At 36.3% G+C, this 13126-nt stretch overlaps 2 protein-coding genes and 1 long non-coding RNA gene across 9 annotated transcripts; 2 read left to right on the top strand and 1 right to left on the bottom strand.

Annotated features, from left to right (window-relative positions):
* The first annotated feature begins 818 nt into the window (after positions 1 to 818).
* LOC111788870 (chaperone protein dnaJ 10) lies at positions 819 to 5868 on the top strand. Of its 4 annotated transcripts, none has more exons than XM_023669458.2 (11): positions 821 to 1143; positions 1272 to 1331; positions 1474 to 1556; positions 1709 to 1862; positions 2536 to 2665; positions 2934 to 3092; positions 3201 to 3379; positions 3594 to 3674; positions 3969 to 4106; positions 4685 to 4790; positions 5324 to 5868. In XM_023669458.2, exons 1-10 carry the CDS (start codon positions 1057 to 1059, stop codon positions 4763 to 4765), a joined length of 1152 nt encoding a protein of 383 aa, XP_023525226.2. In that variant the 5' UTR covers positions 821 to 1056; the 3' UTR covers positions 4766 to 4790; positions 5324 to 5868. The 4 variants fall into 4 exon arrangements, with proteins under 4 accessions (XP_086978915.1, XP_023525226.2, XP_086978910.1 ...); XM_087122784.1 differs by having other exon boundaries at positions 822 to 1123; positions 3966 to 4106; XM_023669434.2 differs by having other exon boundaries at positions 822 to 1143; positions 3966 to 4106.
* LOC111788896 (F-box protein SKP2A) lies at positions 5069 to 13004 on the bottom strand. 3 transcript variants are annotated; one of them, XM_087122772.1, is made up of 6 exons: positions 12781 to 13004; positions 11781 to 11862; positions 8203 to 8491; positions 7158 to 7506; positions 6943 to 7084; positions 5069 to 5835 (listed from the first exon to the last, which is right to left on the bottom strand). In XM_087122772.1, the coding sequence occupies exons 3-6, from the start codon at positions 8361 to 8363 to the stop codon at positions 5471 to 5473; spliced, it is 1017 nt and encodes a 338-aa protein (XP_086978898.1). In that variant the 5' UTR covers positions 8364 to 8491; positions 11781 to 11862; positions 12781 to 13004; the 3' UTR covers positions 5069 to 5470. The 3 variants fall into 3 exon arrangements, with proteins under 3 accessions (XP_086978898.1, XP_086978899.1, XP_086978902.1); XM_087122773.1 differs by lacking the exons at positions 11781 to 11862; positions 12781 to 13004 and adding an exon at positions 9161 to 9267; XM_087122776.1 differs by lacking the exons at positions 11781 to 11862; positions 12781 to 13004 and adding an exon at positions 8676 to 9044.
* On the top strand, positions 11752 to 12433 carry LOC147794915 (uncharacterized). Of its 2 annotated transcripts, none has more exons than XR_015420483.1 (2): positions 11752 to 11893; positions 12064 to 12433. It is a non-coding gene; the product is annotated as an uncharacterized LOC147794915 (long non-coding RNA). The 2 variants fall into 2 exon arrangements; XR_015420482.1 differs by having other exon boundaries at positions 11763 to 11893; positions 12050 to 12433.
* Positions 13005 to 13126: the final 122 nt, after the last annotated feature.

Raw genomic sequence — 13126 nt, 5'->3', positions numbered from 1 at the left:
GAGGGAAGCAAACAATATCTACTAGCAGTGGGCTTGAGCTGTTACAAATGGTATTAGAGCCAAACACTGGAGATGGATTGTGAGATCGTACATCGATTAGAGAGAGGAACGAGTACCAGCAAGGACGTTGGAGCCCGAAAGAGGGTAGATTATGAGATCCTATATCGATTGAAGAGGCGAACGAAGTATTCTTTAGAGTGCTCTCAAAACCTCTTTCTAACAAACCCATTTTAAAAACTTTAAACAGAATCTCATAAAGGTCCAAAGAGACTGTCTATATCTGCTAGCAGTGAACTTTTAAACTGTTATATTAAATTTGTAATTTAACTCCTATTGAATACCGAACACCGTCACATGCTACGACAAGAACAAAATTTAATTTGAATAATTTTTAGTGAATCCTTTATATTGATGAGATTAATGATGAAAAAAAAAAAAAGAAAAAATCTATTTTTTGAAAATAAAATAATAAACTTGCACATAAATCATTAAAGCCGCCTGTTTTACAGCTCCATTGTCCTAATGAATCATTACGGCCGCCCATACGAGGCTGTAGGGGGACCCTCCTAAGTCAACCAATTATAAAATAAATATTCCCATTTCCAAGACTGCATCACAGTGGGCCAAGCCAAAAGCCCACTAAGAAAATATAAAAGTAGCCCAGGCCCATAAAAAGAAGGCCCATATATACGGCCCAAAATAATAGCCGACAAAAGCAATACACGTGGCAATACGCAATAGGGTTACGAATCAGAAAGAGAAAGTTTGGCGCAGCGTCATAAGCAGTTTTCTCATGACAGTTGAAAAAAATACTGTTTTCTCCCGCGAAAAAGCAGTTTTTCTTTCATTAGTTTATTAGTGAAGAACTGGAAAGGCACGAGGAGAAGCTAGTGGGCGGTGGGGCGGGCGAGGCGCAGTGAAGCTCCTTCCCCCCTTCACAAATGGCCCTATCTCTCTCTTACTTTTCCCCCATTTTCTCTCCCTTCTCATCTTTTCTACTCCCTCTCTTGGAGGATCTTGCTCTGCTGCAGATCCGTGATCTAGGACTGGACGAAAATGGTGAACGATACTGAGTATTATGATGTTCTCGGTGTTCGTTCTTCTGCTTCCGAGGAGGAGATACGTAAGGCCTATTATCTCAAGGTTGGAGGTTTTTTTATTGATTTTGTTTGAAGAAATTTGAGTTTCGTTTCTGTTTGGTTTTGGAAATAGGTAGACTCAGAATGTATTGGATTATTGGTTTGGAGTTTGAGTTAATTGTTCTTGTATAGGCGAAACAAGTCCATCCGGATAAGAATTTGAATGATCCTCAAGCTGCTGATAGGTTTCAGGCAAGTGTACTAAACTGGTTTTTATCGTGTTCTTTACCTTCTGCTGTTTATGTTTTGCTTAATGTGGAGCTTTTTCCTAGCGGCCGGAATTTTGTATTGCGTTACTTTTTGTTATGTGAAATAGTTTGATTACTTTTCGTAGGTGCTTGGTGAAGCTTATCAAGTTTTGAGTGATGCAGTCCAAAGAGAGGCATATGATAGGAATGGGAAGCACGGTATTACTAGGTTAGATCTCTTGGTGGAGAGGCATTAATTGATGTTGATTTTTTCTCTCTGGACTGTGTTGTGCTGTTTTTCTTTTTCTTCTTATTTATTTAGTATTATTATTTGATGATTTGCTGTTTTTCTCTTGACATTATTTGATTTGTTATGTCCAGGGAATCCATGCTTGACCCTACTGCTGTCTTTGCACTTCTATTTGGAAGTGAATTATTTGAGGACTACATCGGACATTTAGCGGTAGCATCAATGGCTTCATCTGAATTAGAGAGCGAAACTGGTAATCCAGAGAGACTTCATGATAAGTTGAAGGCAAGTATGCCTAATGGTGTTTACAAGTTACATAATATAGATTTTCTTTTTGTTGCGGGTTGCAAATCAAAACCAGGTATTTTATCCACAAAGTTACAATTAGATTGACCTTGATAATATAGAATTGTTGTGCCTTCTCAACAAAAATTCAGATTGGCCAAGTTTTGCCTACCCTACCCAGATTATTGGCAACAAGCCAAGACAACCTTAAATAGGAAGTTTTCCATTTCAAGGCATACAAATAACACTGAAGACACTTTTGTATCTAGTCAGATCAAGCTTTTGCTACAACAGTTTAGTTGGTAACCAATCCTTCTCAAAACAACTTTTATGTCCATAAGCAATCATAGATGAGGAGGAATTCTGTTCCTTCTTCCCTCTCTCCCCCAAAACATTGTTTTCCCTTTTCTATTCCTTTTTGTGGTTAAAATTCTCAGGAACGTAATCTATCTTCATATTTGTTTCTCTCTCTTACACCTGTTTATCTCTTAAAATTTGAAAAGATGCCAATATCTTTGAGAAGCTGTGATTTTCGATTCCCGCAAAATTAGCTCTTAACGTCAGACCCTTCCATGCTCCAACAAGGATGTATACTTACAGAATGTATCCTTTTGCTCAAGATTCACTCTCTAGACCATCTCCACGTCCCTGATATACAACTTATCTAATGTAGGCTGTCCAGAAAGAAAGAGAAGAAAAACTTGCACGTGTGCTTGAGGGTTTTCTTAATCAATATGTTCAAGGTGACAAAGATGGATTCTTACGGCATGCTGAATCTGAAGCCAAAAGACTTTCAAATGCGGGTAACAACAACTATGACTATGACTATGACATTGCAATTACTCTCTTCCTTTCCCGCCTTTTTCCTTCCAGATTTCATTAATTTCTAACTTTGACCATTTCTTGTTGTGAGACTCGAATTCTTGTGTTTTTCTATGCAAGGATGTTATGTGCCTAGCCATGTGAAACGGCACCTTAATTAGTTTGGCATTTTCTTGAAAGCTTATTGATTCAGGTGCCTTCTTGTATATATATTGATGATCCTCGTTTTTCCTCATTATGGACATGCAGCTTTTGGTGCTAGTATATTACACACTATAGGCTACATTTATTCAAGACAAGCAGCACAAGAGCTTGGAAAGAGAGCCATTTATCTTGGCGTGCCATTTGTGGCTGAATGGTTTCGCAACAAGGGACATTTTTGGAAGTCACAGATAACAGCTGCAAAAGGCAGGAAAATCTCAAGCTTACACTTCGTCCTCTGTTTCTCATCGATGATCGAGTATTCTGCTTTGATATTTTGCTACCTAATCAGATCAACAATTTATATGTATCCAGGTGCTTTCCAGTTGTTACAACTTCAAGATGATATTTCCCGGCAGTTTAAAATGGATGGTAGTGGCCCAGGAAATGATATTGAATCGCATATACGAGCGAATAAAGACACATTCCTGAATTCTTTGTGGAAGCTTAACGTAGTGGACATTGAACTGACTCTTGTAAATGTGTGCCAGATGGTGAGCTTTCTCTCTCTTTAATTTTGAAGTGAATATTTGGGAACTTATCGAAGTACCAGGGAAGTTAGGCGCACTTAATAATGATGCATTTGTTATTCCTAGGCAATTAAGACTTACGAATAAGTATTTGGTGAATTGATACTTTTATACTGAAAAAAAAATATTCTTATTAGGCACAGATAATGAATTTTTTGTGGTCCAATTCATTCCCCAGGTCCTACGGGATAATACTGTTAAAAAGGAAGAACTAAAAGCCCGTGCTCTGGCAATGAAGATTCTTGGAAAGATATTCCAGGTTCAATATGAAATTAAGATTTGAGACACGTTCACCATTTTTGTTACTTTTCCATTATTAAAGTTTTTCTTAGTTTTACTAAAATCTCATTGATACCCCACAAGTTCTCCTTTTCTATATAAGGATCTAGTTGATGATGCCTTTTACTGGATATAGTGGCTCCTCTGTGATGTCAAAGTCACACAGTATAAGATGCCGGCATATTTTGCCCTTTCTAATGTATTTTGAAGAAGGGTGATAATGTTCAGTTTTTAACGCCTGGTTATAAAAACTACTTCGTGTCCTTATCAGCAGGAGAAGCATGCACAAAATGGTGAAACGTCAAGAAAGAAAAGTGCTGCTGCAGTAGATGACGATGGAACGAGTTCAGAGAGCAGCGATGATGAGGATCCCCAGAGACCACTATCATATCGAACTCCTTTTCTTACTCAGGCAAGTGGATCACCTCTTCTCTCCCTACTCAAAACCTAAACTATCTTATTCCACATAATTGATGTCTAATATATTTGTTAAAAAAAAATTCAAATAAGTTAACGTGTTGGATTTAAAATTAAAAGCTTGAAGAAGATTAGACATTTTTTAAGTTGAGAAACCTTTAAATGCTCTTTAAAGTTTAGAAATTTCATAAACTTGAAATTTCAAAACCTAAACCTGTAATTTAACCTTGAAATTATTGTGCAAAGTTTCAATTGATCTAATTGAACCATAGTAACGTTAAAAAGAAAAAAAAGAAGATAAAAACAGTTGTCTTTTTTCCTCTTAGCTTAATACAAGAAAATGAAAACGAATTTGAAAGTAGACAAGTCTTCGCCATAGTGTTTTAACTCGTGGGACGTAGTTTTTATTATCATTTCAGATTGATTTAAGACAATTCCTTGGACATACTCAGCACCTCACACTGTATGCAATCATTATAAACAGTTTGCTTCGTATTTGCTTGATATTTTGCACTCTTTGATGGGAAAATAGATCATGGTTGAAGTTTCTATATCATTATTCATGTCTTGCAGGGTATTGGTAGACTCTTCAGATGTCTCTGTAACCCAGCATTTGATGTGGAGGATGAAGAAATCGTGTATAAAAGCAAATGATGAATATATCTATTCATGCAAGAAGGTTTTTATCTCTCATCTTTCAACAAGCACACAGCCTTTAATTGTGTTGACAAATGTTGGGCGAAAATCAATGATCTTCCATGTTGTCACAAGTTGGCCACCATGTATAATCGACTTTACTCAAACTCTGTTAATAGTTCTTTATATCCATATAATATACATACATAATTTTCTCCAATGAGTTGCAAGTGTAAAGCTTTAACTTTCTAATCGAGGATCCGCACACTGAACACAATGATTCAATATTCACTTTCATATGAAATGATATTGCAAATGAGGTATCAAATAAGCATGATGTATGATTTTGTTCTGAAAATAATCCTTTTCAGTTCCAACATTCACTAGAGAACAGGCCTCAAATTTTTATTTAGTCACAGCTTCCCTAACAGTAGCCTCGTGTCAAAAGGCGAGTATTTTTTTGTTTCACCAATTGTTGGGTGACCTGTTGCAGTTTTCTGTCCAAAAGTATACTTATGAAATTTATATATTTCAAGGCATTTCCACAAGTAACCAAGCATGTCTCTAACAACGTAGGCTTGGCATAGAAATGTCCAACGGGGAAACAGATAGAACAAAGTCTTCATACGTTCCATCTCCCGTTCTTCAGAGGTAACATGTACATAACCAAACAAAAAAGTGTTGTTTCGTGAATAACATTACTCTCTAAGCTTCTTCCAGTGTTCAATGAGCCGGATGATGAAAAGCAGCAGTGCGGTGAGCTTGGACTGCACAAGCACAATGCACAGACATCAGATTTAGACAGCCACTCATGATGAGAGAATGGCGACCCGAGCAGGTGTGAAGAGCTGGAAACGAATCACAAACTGCCTGGACGGCGGGGGGAGTAAGAGCTGTGCATTGACTAATGTTAAGTGTTCGAAGTCCATCGTGATCGTTCTTGCATTTCCCAGGTGCCCATTTTGTAGGCTTGTTCTTTATGCTATGGGCCAAAGAGTACATAGCTCTGTCTGTTATGTTCTGACAGTAGTAGAGGCCAAGGGACCTCAGATGAGGGCACATATTTGCCAAAGCAATCACACTATTATCTGCAGATGAGGCAAAATGATCAACATTATTCAGCTACACTGTAATAGCCATTGTTTCCATTAGCCATAAAACAGTTCAACAACAGTTCAAGAGAAAAACAAAACAACCGCACAATTTACACTCAAAGAAGTTTCTGATGAGGCAGCTCATCTGATCACACAAACAGATCCAACTATGAAAAGCAACAGAAAGAAATGAAACAGATATACAAAGGTATAAAAAAAGAGTCCCAACAGACTTCAAAGAGAAGCAAAGAAGCCATGATTTTGGTTAATCTATCAACTTCATGAGCCTATTTGCTTGGCAGTTATTGCCAACATAGTTACGCTAGCAAATATTGTCTGTTTTGGTCCGTTACGTATCGCCGTCAGCTTCGCGATTTTAAAACGTGTCTGTTAGGGAGAGGTTTCTACACACTTATAAGGAATGTTTCGTTCTCCTCTCTAACTGATGTGGGATCTCACAATCCACCCCTTTGGGGGCCAGTGTTCTCGCTGGCACATCACCCGATGTCTAGCTCTATACCATTTGTAACGTCCCTATTGCTAGCAGATATTGTCCATTTTGGCCCGTTACGTATCGTCGTCAGTCTCACAATTTTAAAACGTGTTTGCTAGAGAGAGGTTTCCCCACCCTTGTAAGAAATGTTTCATTCTCCTCTCCAACCGATGCGGGATCTCACAATCCATCCCTCTTGGAGGCCCAAAATTCTCGTTGGCACACTGTTCGGTGTCTAGCTCTGATACCATTTATAACAGCTCAAGTTTACCGCTAGCAGATATTGTCCGGTTTGGCCCGTTACGTATCACCGTCAACCTCACGGTTTTAAAATGCATCAACTAGAAAGAGGTTTCCACACCCTTATAAGGAATGTTTTGTTCCCCTCCGACCGATGTGAGATCTCATACAATTAGAGGTAGAAGTGAAGAATATTTGACACTAACAATACTCTTTGTAGGGCCAATGAAATTCGACTAGTTGAAATCTGTAATACACTAAAGCTTCAAAGTTCATTGATAAAGCCTCCATAAAGACATCATAAATCACACAGATATTATACTCAACCAAACAAAAACCACCTCTGATCAGTTCATCCAGAGATGTACCTGTAATTAGGACACAGCCACACAAATCTAAGCTTCTGAGATCAGGACATCCATACGCCAAACTCATCACACCCACATCACTCACATTCTCACACCATCCTAGATTTACAGACTGCAAATGACTACAGTATTGTCCGATAACCTGCACGAAAAACGACGGGGATTACACCAATCAACTTCATAACCGCTATACGCGCTTAATCTGTACATTGTACCTGCAATGCAGTGTCTGATGTAGCCTTGACGCAGCCACAAAGATTAAGAACTTTTAGCTTTCTGCAGTAACTGGCTAGATAAGCCAATGCAGTGTCGCTAAATGAAGTACAGCCACTAATATTAAGCTTTTTAAGATCACGGCAACCATGAGCCAGAGCATACAAGGAACGATCACTGAGCTTGAAACTTTTTCTCAGGTCGAGGACCTGCAGATCGCGGCAGTAACTAGCAATGGTATCAACAGCATCATCTGCAAGCTGGGGTTTATCTTGGCGCAAGATTAAAGTTTGCAGTTTTGCAAATTTAGGAACAAGGGATAGGACCAAGTTGTTCATGTTCTTCTTGCACCTGAATAAGAAGTTCACACCAACAGGCAATTAGCCATCTGCATTGCCAGGCATTCATCTTGATCAAACAAATTCACTAATAAAATACTTCTAACAAGTTCCAAGGTGATCATTAAGATATGTGTTATGATTATGATGTGCTTGAGCTTATTAGGTGTTTCATCCCCTTTTCTTGCAAGAATTTGAAACACATAACTCATCACATCATCTATCTCCCTTCCAATCCCACCAATTCTTCGTCGAAACTCTGGCGATTACGCGAGGAAATAGGTAATCTAAGTACTCATAGTTCATAAGTAAAGTACTAATAAAATCAGAAGAAACACACCGAATTCATCATATCATATGAAACTATAACAGAAGGACAAAAAACAATATCAACCAGACACCCAACAAGTCAGAAGCCTGTAACGATACAAGATAATATGCCTATAGTCAAATCAGAGGCTAAATGTAACCGTTGGATTTTCCTTTTCGGGCTTCCCCTTGAGACTTTAAAACGTGTCGGCTAGTGAAAGGTTTCCACACCCTTTATAAGGATGTTCCGTTCTCCTCCCCAACCACAACGTGTCGGCTAGTGAAAGGTTTCCACACCCTTTATAAGGATGTTCCGTTCTCCTCCCCAACCACCGTCCACACTAAACGGTAAAGATTGAAAAGAAATAGAAAGGCGTTCAAGGCAGATAAGAACAAGTACCATGAGAGAGAGAGATGGAGGAGTCCAAAGCAAATAGCGTCCCTCCATCCACGACACACGCCTGAAGCCACAATAACAGTTCGATCATCAACAAGAGATATAATTTGCAAGAGGAGCTCCATAGGAATGTCCTTCCATCCGGCTATCACCCCACCGTCCATATTATAACTCCTTTAGCACCAAAGTCGATTCATTACTCTCTCAAACCACATCTTCACGTCCTCTGTCCTCAAAATGTCTTTACCAACCATTTCACTCAAAATTCCCACAATTTTCTCGCTTCTGCCGCCTGAGAGAAAGAAAGGCAAGATTATAACTCAGAACACAATAACCAGTAGAAGACATGCAAAAACCAAGTATCTTTGTATATGCAACCAACATAAAGGGCCAAGGCTGGTGCAGCCATGATCCCCAACTCCTTTCAAAGATCAAAGAAAAAACAGAAAACAGAGCGACCCAGTTCAAGAAATTACAGTTTCTGCTGCACAATGGTTGAAAACAAACTAAAACCCACAAAATTTACACAGAAAACAGAGCGACCCAGTTCAAGAAATTTCAGTTTCTGCTGCCCAATGGTCGAAAACAAACGAAGACCCACTAAGTATAAACAGAAAACAGAGAGACCCAGTTCAAGAAATTACAGTTTCTGCTGCCCAATGGTCGAAAACAAACGAAGACCCACAAAATATAAACAGAAAACAGAGCGATCCAGTTCAAGAAATTACAGTTTCTGCTGCCCAATGTTTGAAAACAAACAAAAACCCACAAAAATTACACAGAAAACCTCGATTATCAAAAGGGAAACAACAACACGAAATAAAAAGAAGACAGAGCGAAGAAAAAGGCAATCACAAGTACTAGAAATTTTAAAGGAAAAAAACGCCTAGGTGTCCAGTGATCAAAGCTTCAACACCCAGTATGTGTTATCTTACGATCAATCAAAAGATTACAAGCTTGCCTTGAGAATAAACGAAATTCGTCCAAACCAAAAGAAACGAACGGGAGAGAGAAAGAGACAGAAGTGTTGGGGCTTGGAAGAGGGGGAGAGGGAAGATGAAGGGAGAAAAATCACGCCCGGTGGCAACAACGAGCAGTGCAAATTGCGCCACGTGGAAAGCATGATACGTGCGTGTGGAAATGGATTTTGGATTTTTGAGCCGGGCCCACTTCTTTTTGTGTAGGGACTATAAAAGGGTCCATAATTGAACTAAAAAAAAACCTAAAAATCCAATTTTATTTTATTTTATTTTATATAATTTTATTTATATATTCGGGAAACAAAGTCTGCGGCTTGTGGAGAAGATTCTGCGCGCTTAAAACAGAAGCCGCAGCCGCAGCCGCAGCCGAAAGCAATTCCTTTTCTATTTTTCTAAAATACCTTTTTCCCTTTAATAATAATAATAATAATAATAAATAAATAAATAAAAGAATATTATTCCAAAATTCCTTAAGAACTAAGACCGGTGAACATTTCTCAATTTTTTAAATTCAAAATAAGTTTAAATAAAATCAATGACTATAAATAAACATTTAATTTATAAAATTCAAAGACAAAAGGCAGAAGCAACAAAATTACTGTTTTTTTTTTTAAATAGTGTGGTTTAAATACAACGTGATCCTATAAAAGGATTTTATATTAATTTTATTTTTCAACTTTTTTAAAAAAACATGGAACATTACCAAAATACCCTTGATAAAAGGAGATAAATATGTAATATAATATTATTATCATATTTTATAAATCCAAACTTTTTCTTTACACAATCGAATAAAATGACTAATCTAAAGCATCAATAGTCTGTTTCGAGACCCATTCTCAATATTTTATTTTTAATTGAACATGTTTTTTTTTTTTCGTTTTTTTTTTAAATGGTGGTTAGTTAAATATCAAATCAGATATTTAATTTTTTATTTTTTTACAAATATAATAATTCATAATCACTATGAAAATAGTTTTTTTTAATATTGAAGGGCCAAAGAGGATTATGGTAAAAACTTTGAGTAAGAATATAAATTTTAAAAGAATTAACTATTTATATATAACTATTAATGTTAAATTTAAATATATATATATATATATATATATATATATATATATATATATATAGATATATATTCTTACAAAGTTGCAATATTGTCTCGACCCATTAAAAAACACAAAAAGTTCACCAAAGGTTTAGACTTGGGACCTCTTAGTGAACATGGCCTTCCGAGCCTTTGTCAATGGTAAACATACATTTTGAAACCTCGAAATGGCTAAAGAAGTAAAATAATATTTCATAGCTATCATTTTCACTTTTGGGTATATGTTCTATATACATAAAAAAAAATATTCCGATGCTATTAGTGTTTTGTAGGAAAGTTAACCAAATTTTAGGAAAACTATAAAGTTGGTTCGAGTTTCTTATATTAGTTATTTTGTAGTTATCATTATCACCAATGAAATAGTAGAGGACATTCATTGTCAACAATGAAATAGTAAAAGACATTTAAACCTATTGATGCTCAAAAAGCAGAACCATTCTATCAGATGTAAAAAGATGCCTACTTAAATGTCGTGGTGTTGTAAGCTTTATCGTCCTATGAAAATTCCAAATTGGGCTAAATATTTAGATTACTGAGGTGGGAATCTCATCTTTCTATTTCAGCCATTCATTTCATTCAATTGATGCTTTTAGACATCAACTTCATTTTGAATTAGGAGGACATCCCATCATATCCTTCTCTAACACATAACCTATTGTTAGGAGTTTGCTGCTGAGCTTACTCATGATTATGTATAATCATGGTAAAAAAAACATATATAATAAAAACAACTATAGTCAAACACTATATCTAGTAATGCTACATATAGTAAACCGATCTATATATATATATATATCCTGCAACTTTTGAAAATGTATTTTCTGCCTTGTCTATACAGAGTCATCTATATAAACCTGTTGTCTAGGTAGAGTCATCTATATAAACCTCTAGCTAATATTCCTTCTGGTATTTTTTCTCTTTGCATTTTCTCTCTAGCCAATATTACTCGTTACATTTTCTCTCTAGCCAAATTACTCCTTGCATTTTCTCTTTCGGTTGTTTTTGTTTTTGTGCAGTCCTAACACATATTTCTTTTAACCATTAAGAAAGATATTGTCTGTATCTTCATGAATGATTGAATTCTGCACTCATTTTAGTCTCTGTTCATTATCTTATTTCCATCTCAGGTTCCATGATTGATGTTTTGAAATTATTTGGGTTTGTTTCTTTCTCTCTCTTTTGGCTATGTTTTTTTGTAGTAAATTATTGAGTAGGTTATGGCTTTTAGGTCTCTAAGGTCTAAAGGCAACAGTAAATTCAATTCAATAAAAAAAATATATATACATGATCGTATAATTAGGGGAGACACGCAAATCATTAGACCTCAAAGATCTGACTGGACTAGTCACCTACCTGAAGTTTGTTTGTTATTTAGATAAGACTTCCTAATCAGAGATGCTTCAATTCACACGCAAATCCATTACTCATAATCAGAATATCAACCATTTTCATGCTACTCTCCTTTCTTCCAAAATATAAATCATTCTGTTTACCTGTAAAGGTTGGATTTGCTGAAGTTACGATCTGCAGGTTCATTTGATTTTGTTTTTTCACCTCAACCCATCATTTTGGATCCTGAAATTGGCAGCAACAGACAGAAAGAATGGTAAGAAAACTCAGGTTGCAAGTGCTTTTGATGAAAAAGATAGTGAGCAAAATGAATATGCGTTTTCTGTACTTTTTAAAGGAAACATCAATGAGTTCTACAACGATAGAATCCTTCAACCTAGTATTACAGTAATTCTTGAATAAACAAACACAGATTACATGAAACAGATCGAGAAGGGGAGTCCCACATTGGCTAATTAAGGAATACATCTCTATTGGTACGAGACCAGCTCAAAGTGGACAATATCATACTATTGTGGAGAGTTGTGATTCCTAATAGACAGATGTGATAAATTTGGAGGCAACAATGTTGGAAGCAACAAAATCAGAGAAGAGTCGAACCAATCAACATTCTACACGAGAAAGAAAACAGATTATAGAGTTGAAGCACAAACAATTGCACTAAAGGATGTAATAAGAAGAAAGGCCATAGGCGGCCTCACTGGTAAAATGTTCAGCCTGTAGACATGCTATTATACAGCAGGTTGATACTCAAAAACCAGGAGAGAATGAAATAGTCCATTGTGTTCTGTTTCCATCTTTAACAGGTAAATGAGCAGCCTCATAGATTAGCCACATTACTGGAAACTTAAAAGTGAAGTGTGCAATCAAATTATAACAAGAGCTGAAAGAATAGAATCCAACTTGATGTAAATGGAAAACTAGCTATTCCAACTGAGGGAAGAGCTCATGACAAGCCAGGGATTTTTTCTTTGGGGACAAATTTGCTATGCATTCCTATCATCGTCTATAAACAACTAGAACAGTCTATTGATACCTTATGAATAAATTATACAATCATACTGATACAGACAAATCGAAAGTCTGCTAAGCTAAGCAAATGGGTATCAGTTACAAGAACTGTTAAGTTAAAAAGAGTAAAACCTAGAAAAATGAGAGAAGCCGTCCTCTCAAATGCCAAAACTACTTGCAATGCAGAATTGTTCTTCAAAGCATTCTCTTCAAGTGATCACAACACGGATCTCCTCTGCTCACCAAGCGTGGTCAGTCTAACGAACAAGAGCTGCAAATGAAGATCTCAGGCGAACGACAATTAGATTAAGTTTTTTTATGCAAAATATTTAAGATTCATCAATATCTTTCACCCGTAAATTGTCATCTTGATTTATAGATTATTATAGGTTAATCTTAGTAGCTTTGTTAATCAATTTCTTAAGATATATTTTTTGTTTTGTTCTTATTCATCTTTTTATTTCTTTCTATAAATAAA

Source organism: Cucurbita pepo, chromosome 1 (genome assembly GCF_057944985.1).
Source record: "Cucurbita pepo subsp. pepo isolate OVF chromosome 1, ASM5794498v1, whole genome shotgun sequence".
NCBI lineage: Eukaryota > Viridiplantae > Streptophyta > Magnoliopsida > Cucurbitales > Cucurbitaceae > Cucurbita > Cucurbita pepo.
This window is presented reverse-complemented; position numbering and strand designations above follow the sequence as displayed.

Coding starts and splice junctions, on each gene's coding strand:
- LOC111788870 (XM_023669434.2), top strand. CDS start 1,057: ATGGTGAACGATACTGAGTATTATGATGTTCTCGGTGTTCGTTCTTCT. Junction 1,863..2,535: donor GACTTCATGATAAGTTGAAG/GCAAGTATGCCT, acceptor TATCTAATGTAG/GCTGTCCAGAAAGAAAGAGA. Junction 2,666..2,933: donor CAAAAGACTTTCAAATGCGG/GTAACAACAACT, acceptor ATGGACATGCAG/CTTTTGGTGCTAGTATATTA.
- LOC111788896 (XM_087122772.1), bottom strand. CDS start 8,363: ATGGACGGTGGGGTGATAGCCGGATGGAAGGACATTCCTATGGAGCTC. Junction 7,085..7,157: donor CATCAGACACTGCATTGCAG/GTACAATGTACA, acceptor TTTTTCGTGCAG/GTTATCGGACAATACTGTAG. Junction 5,836..6,942: donor TGGCTGTGTCCTAATTACAG/GTACATCTCTGG, acceptor CCTCATCTGCAG/ATAATAGTGTGATTGCTTTG.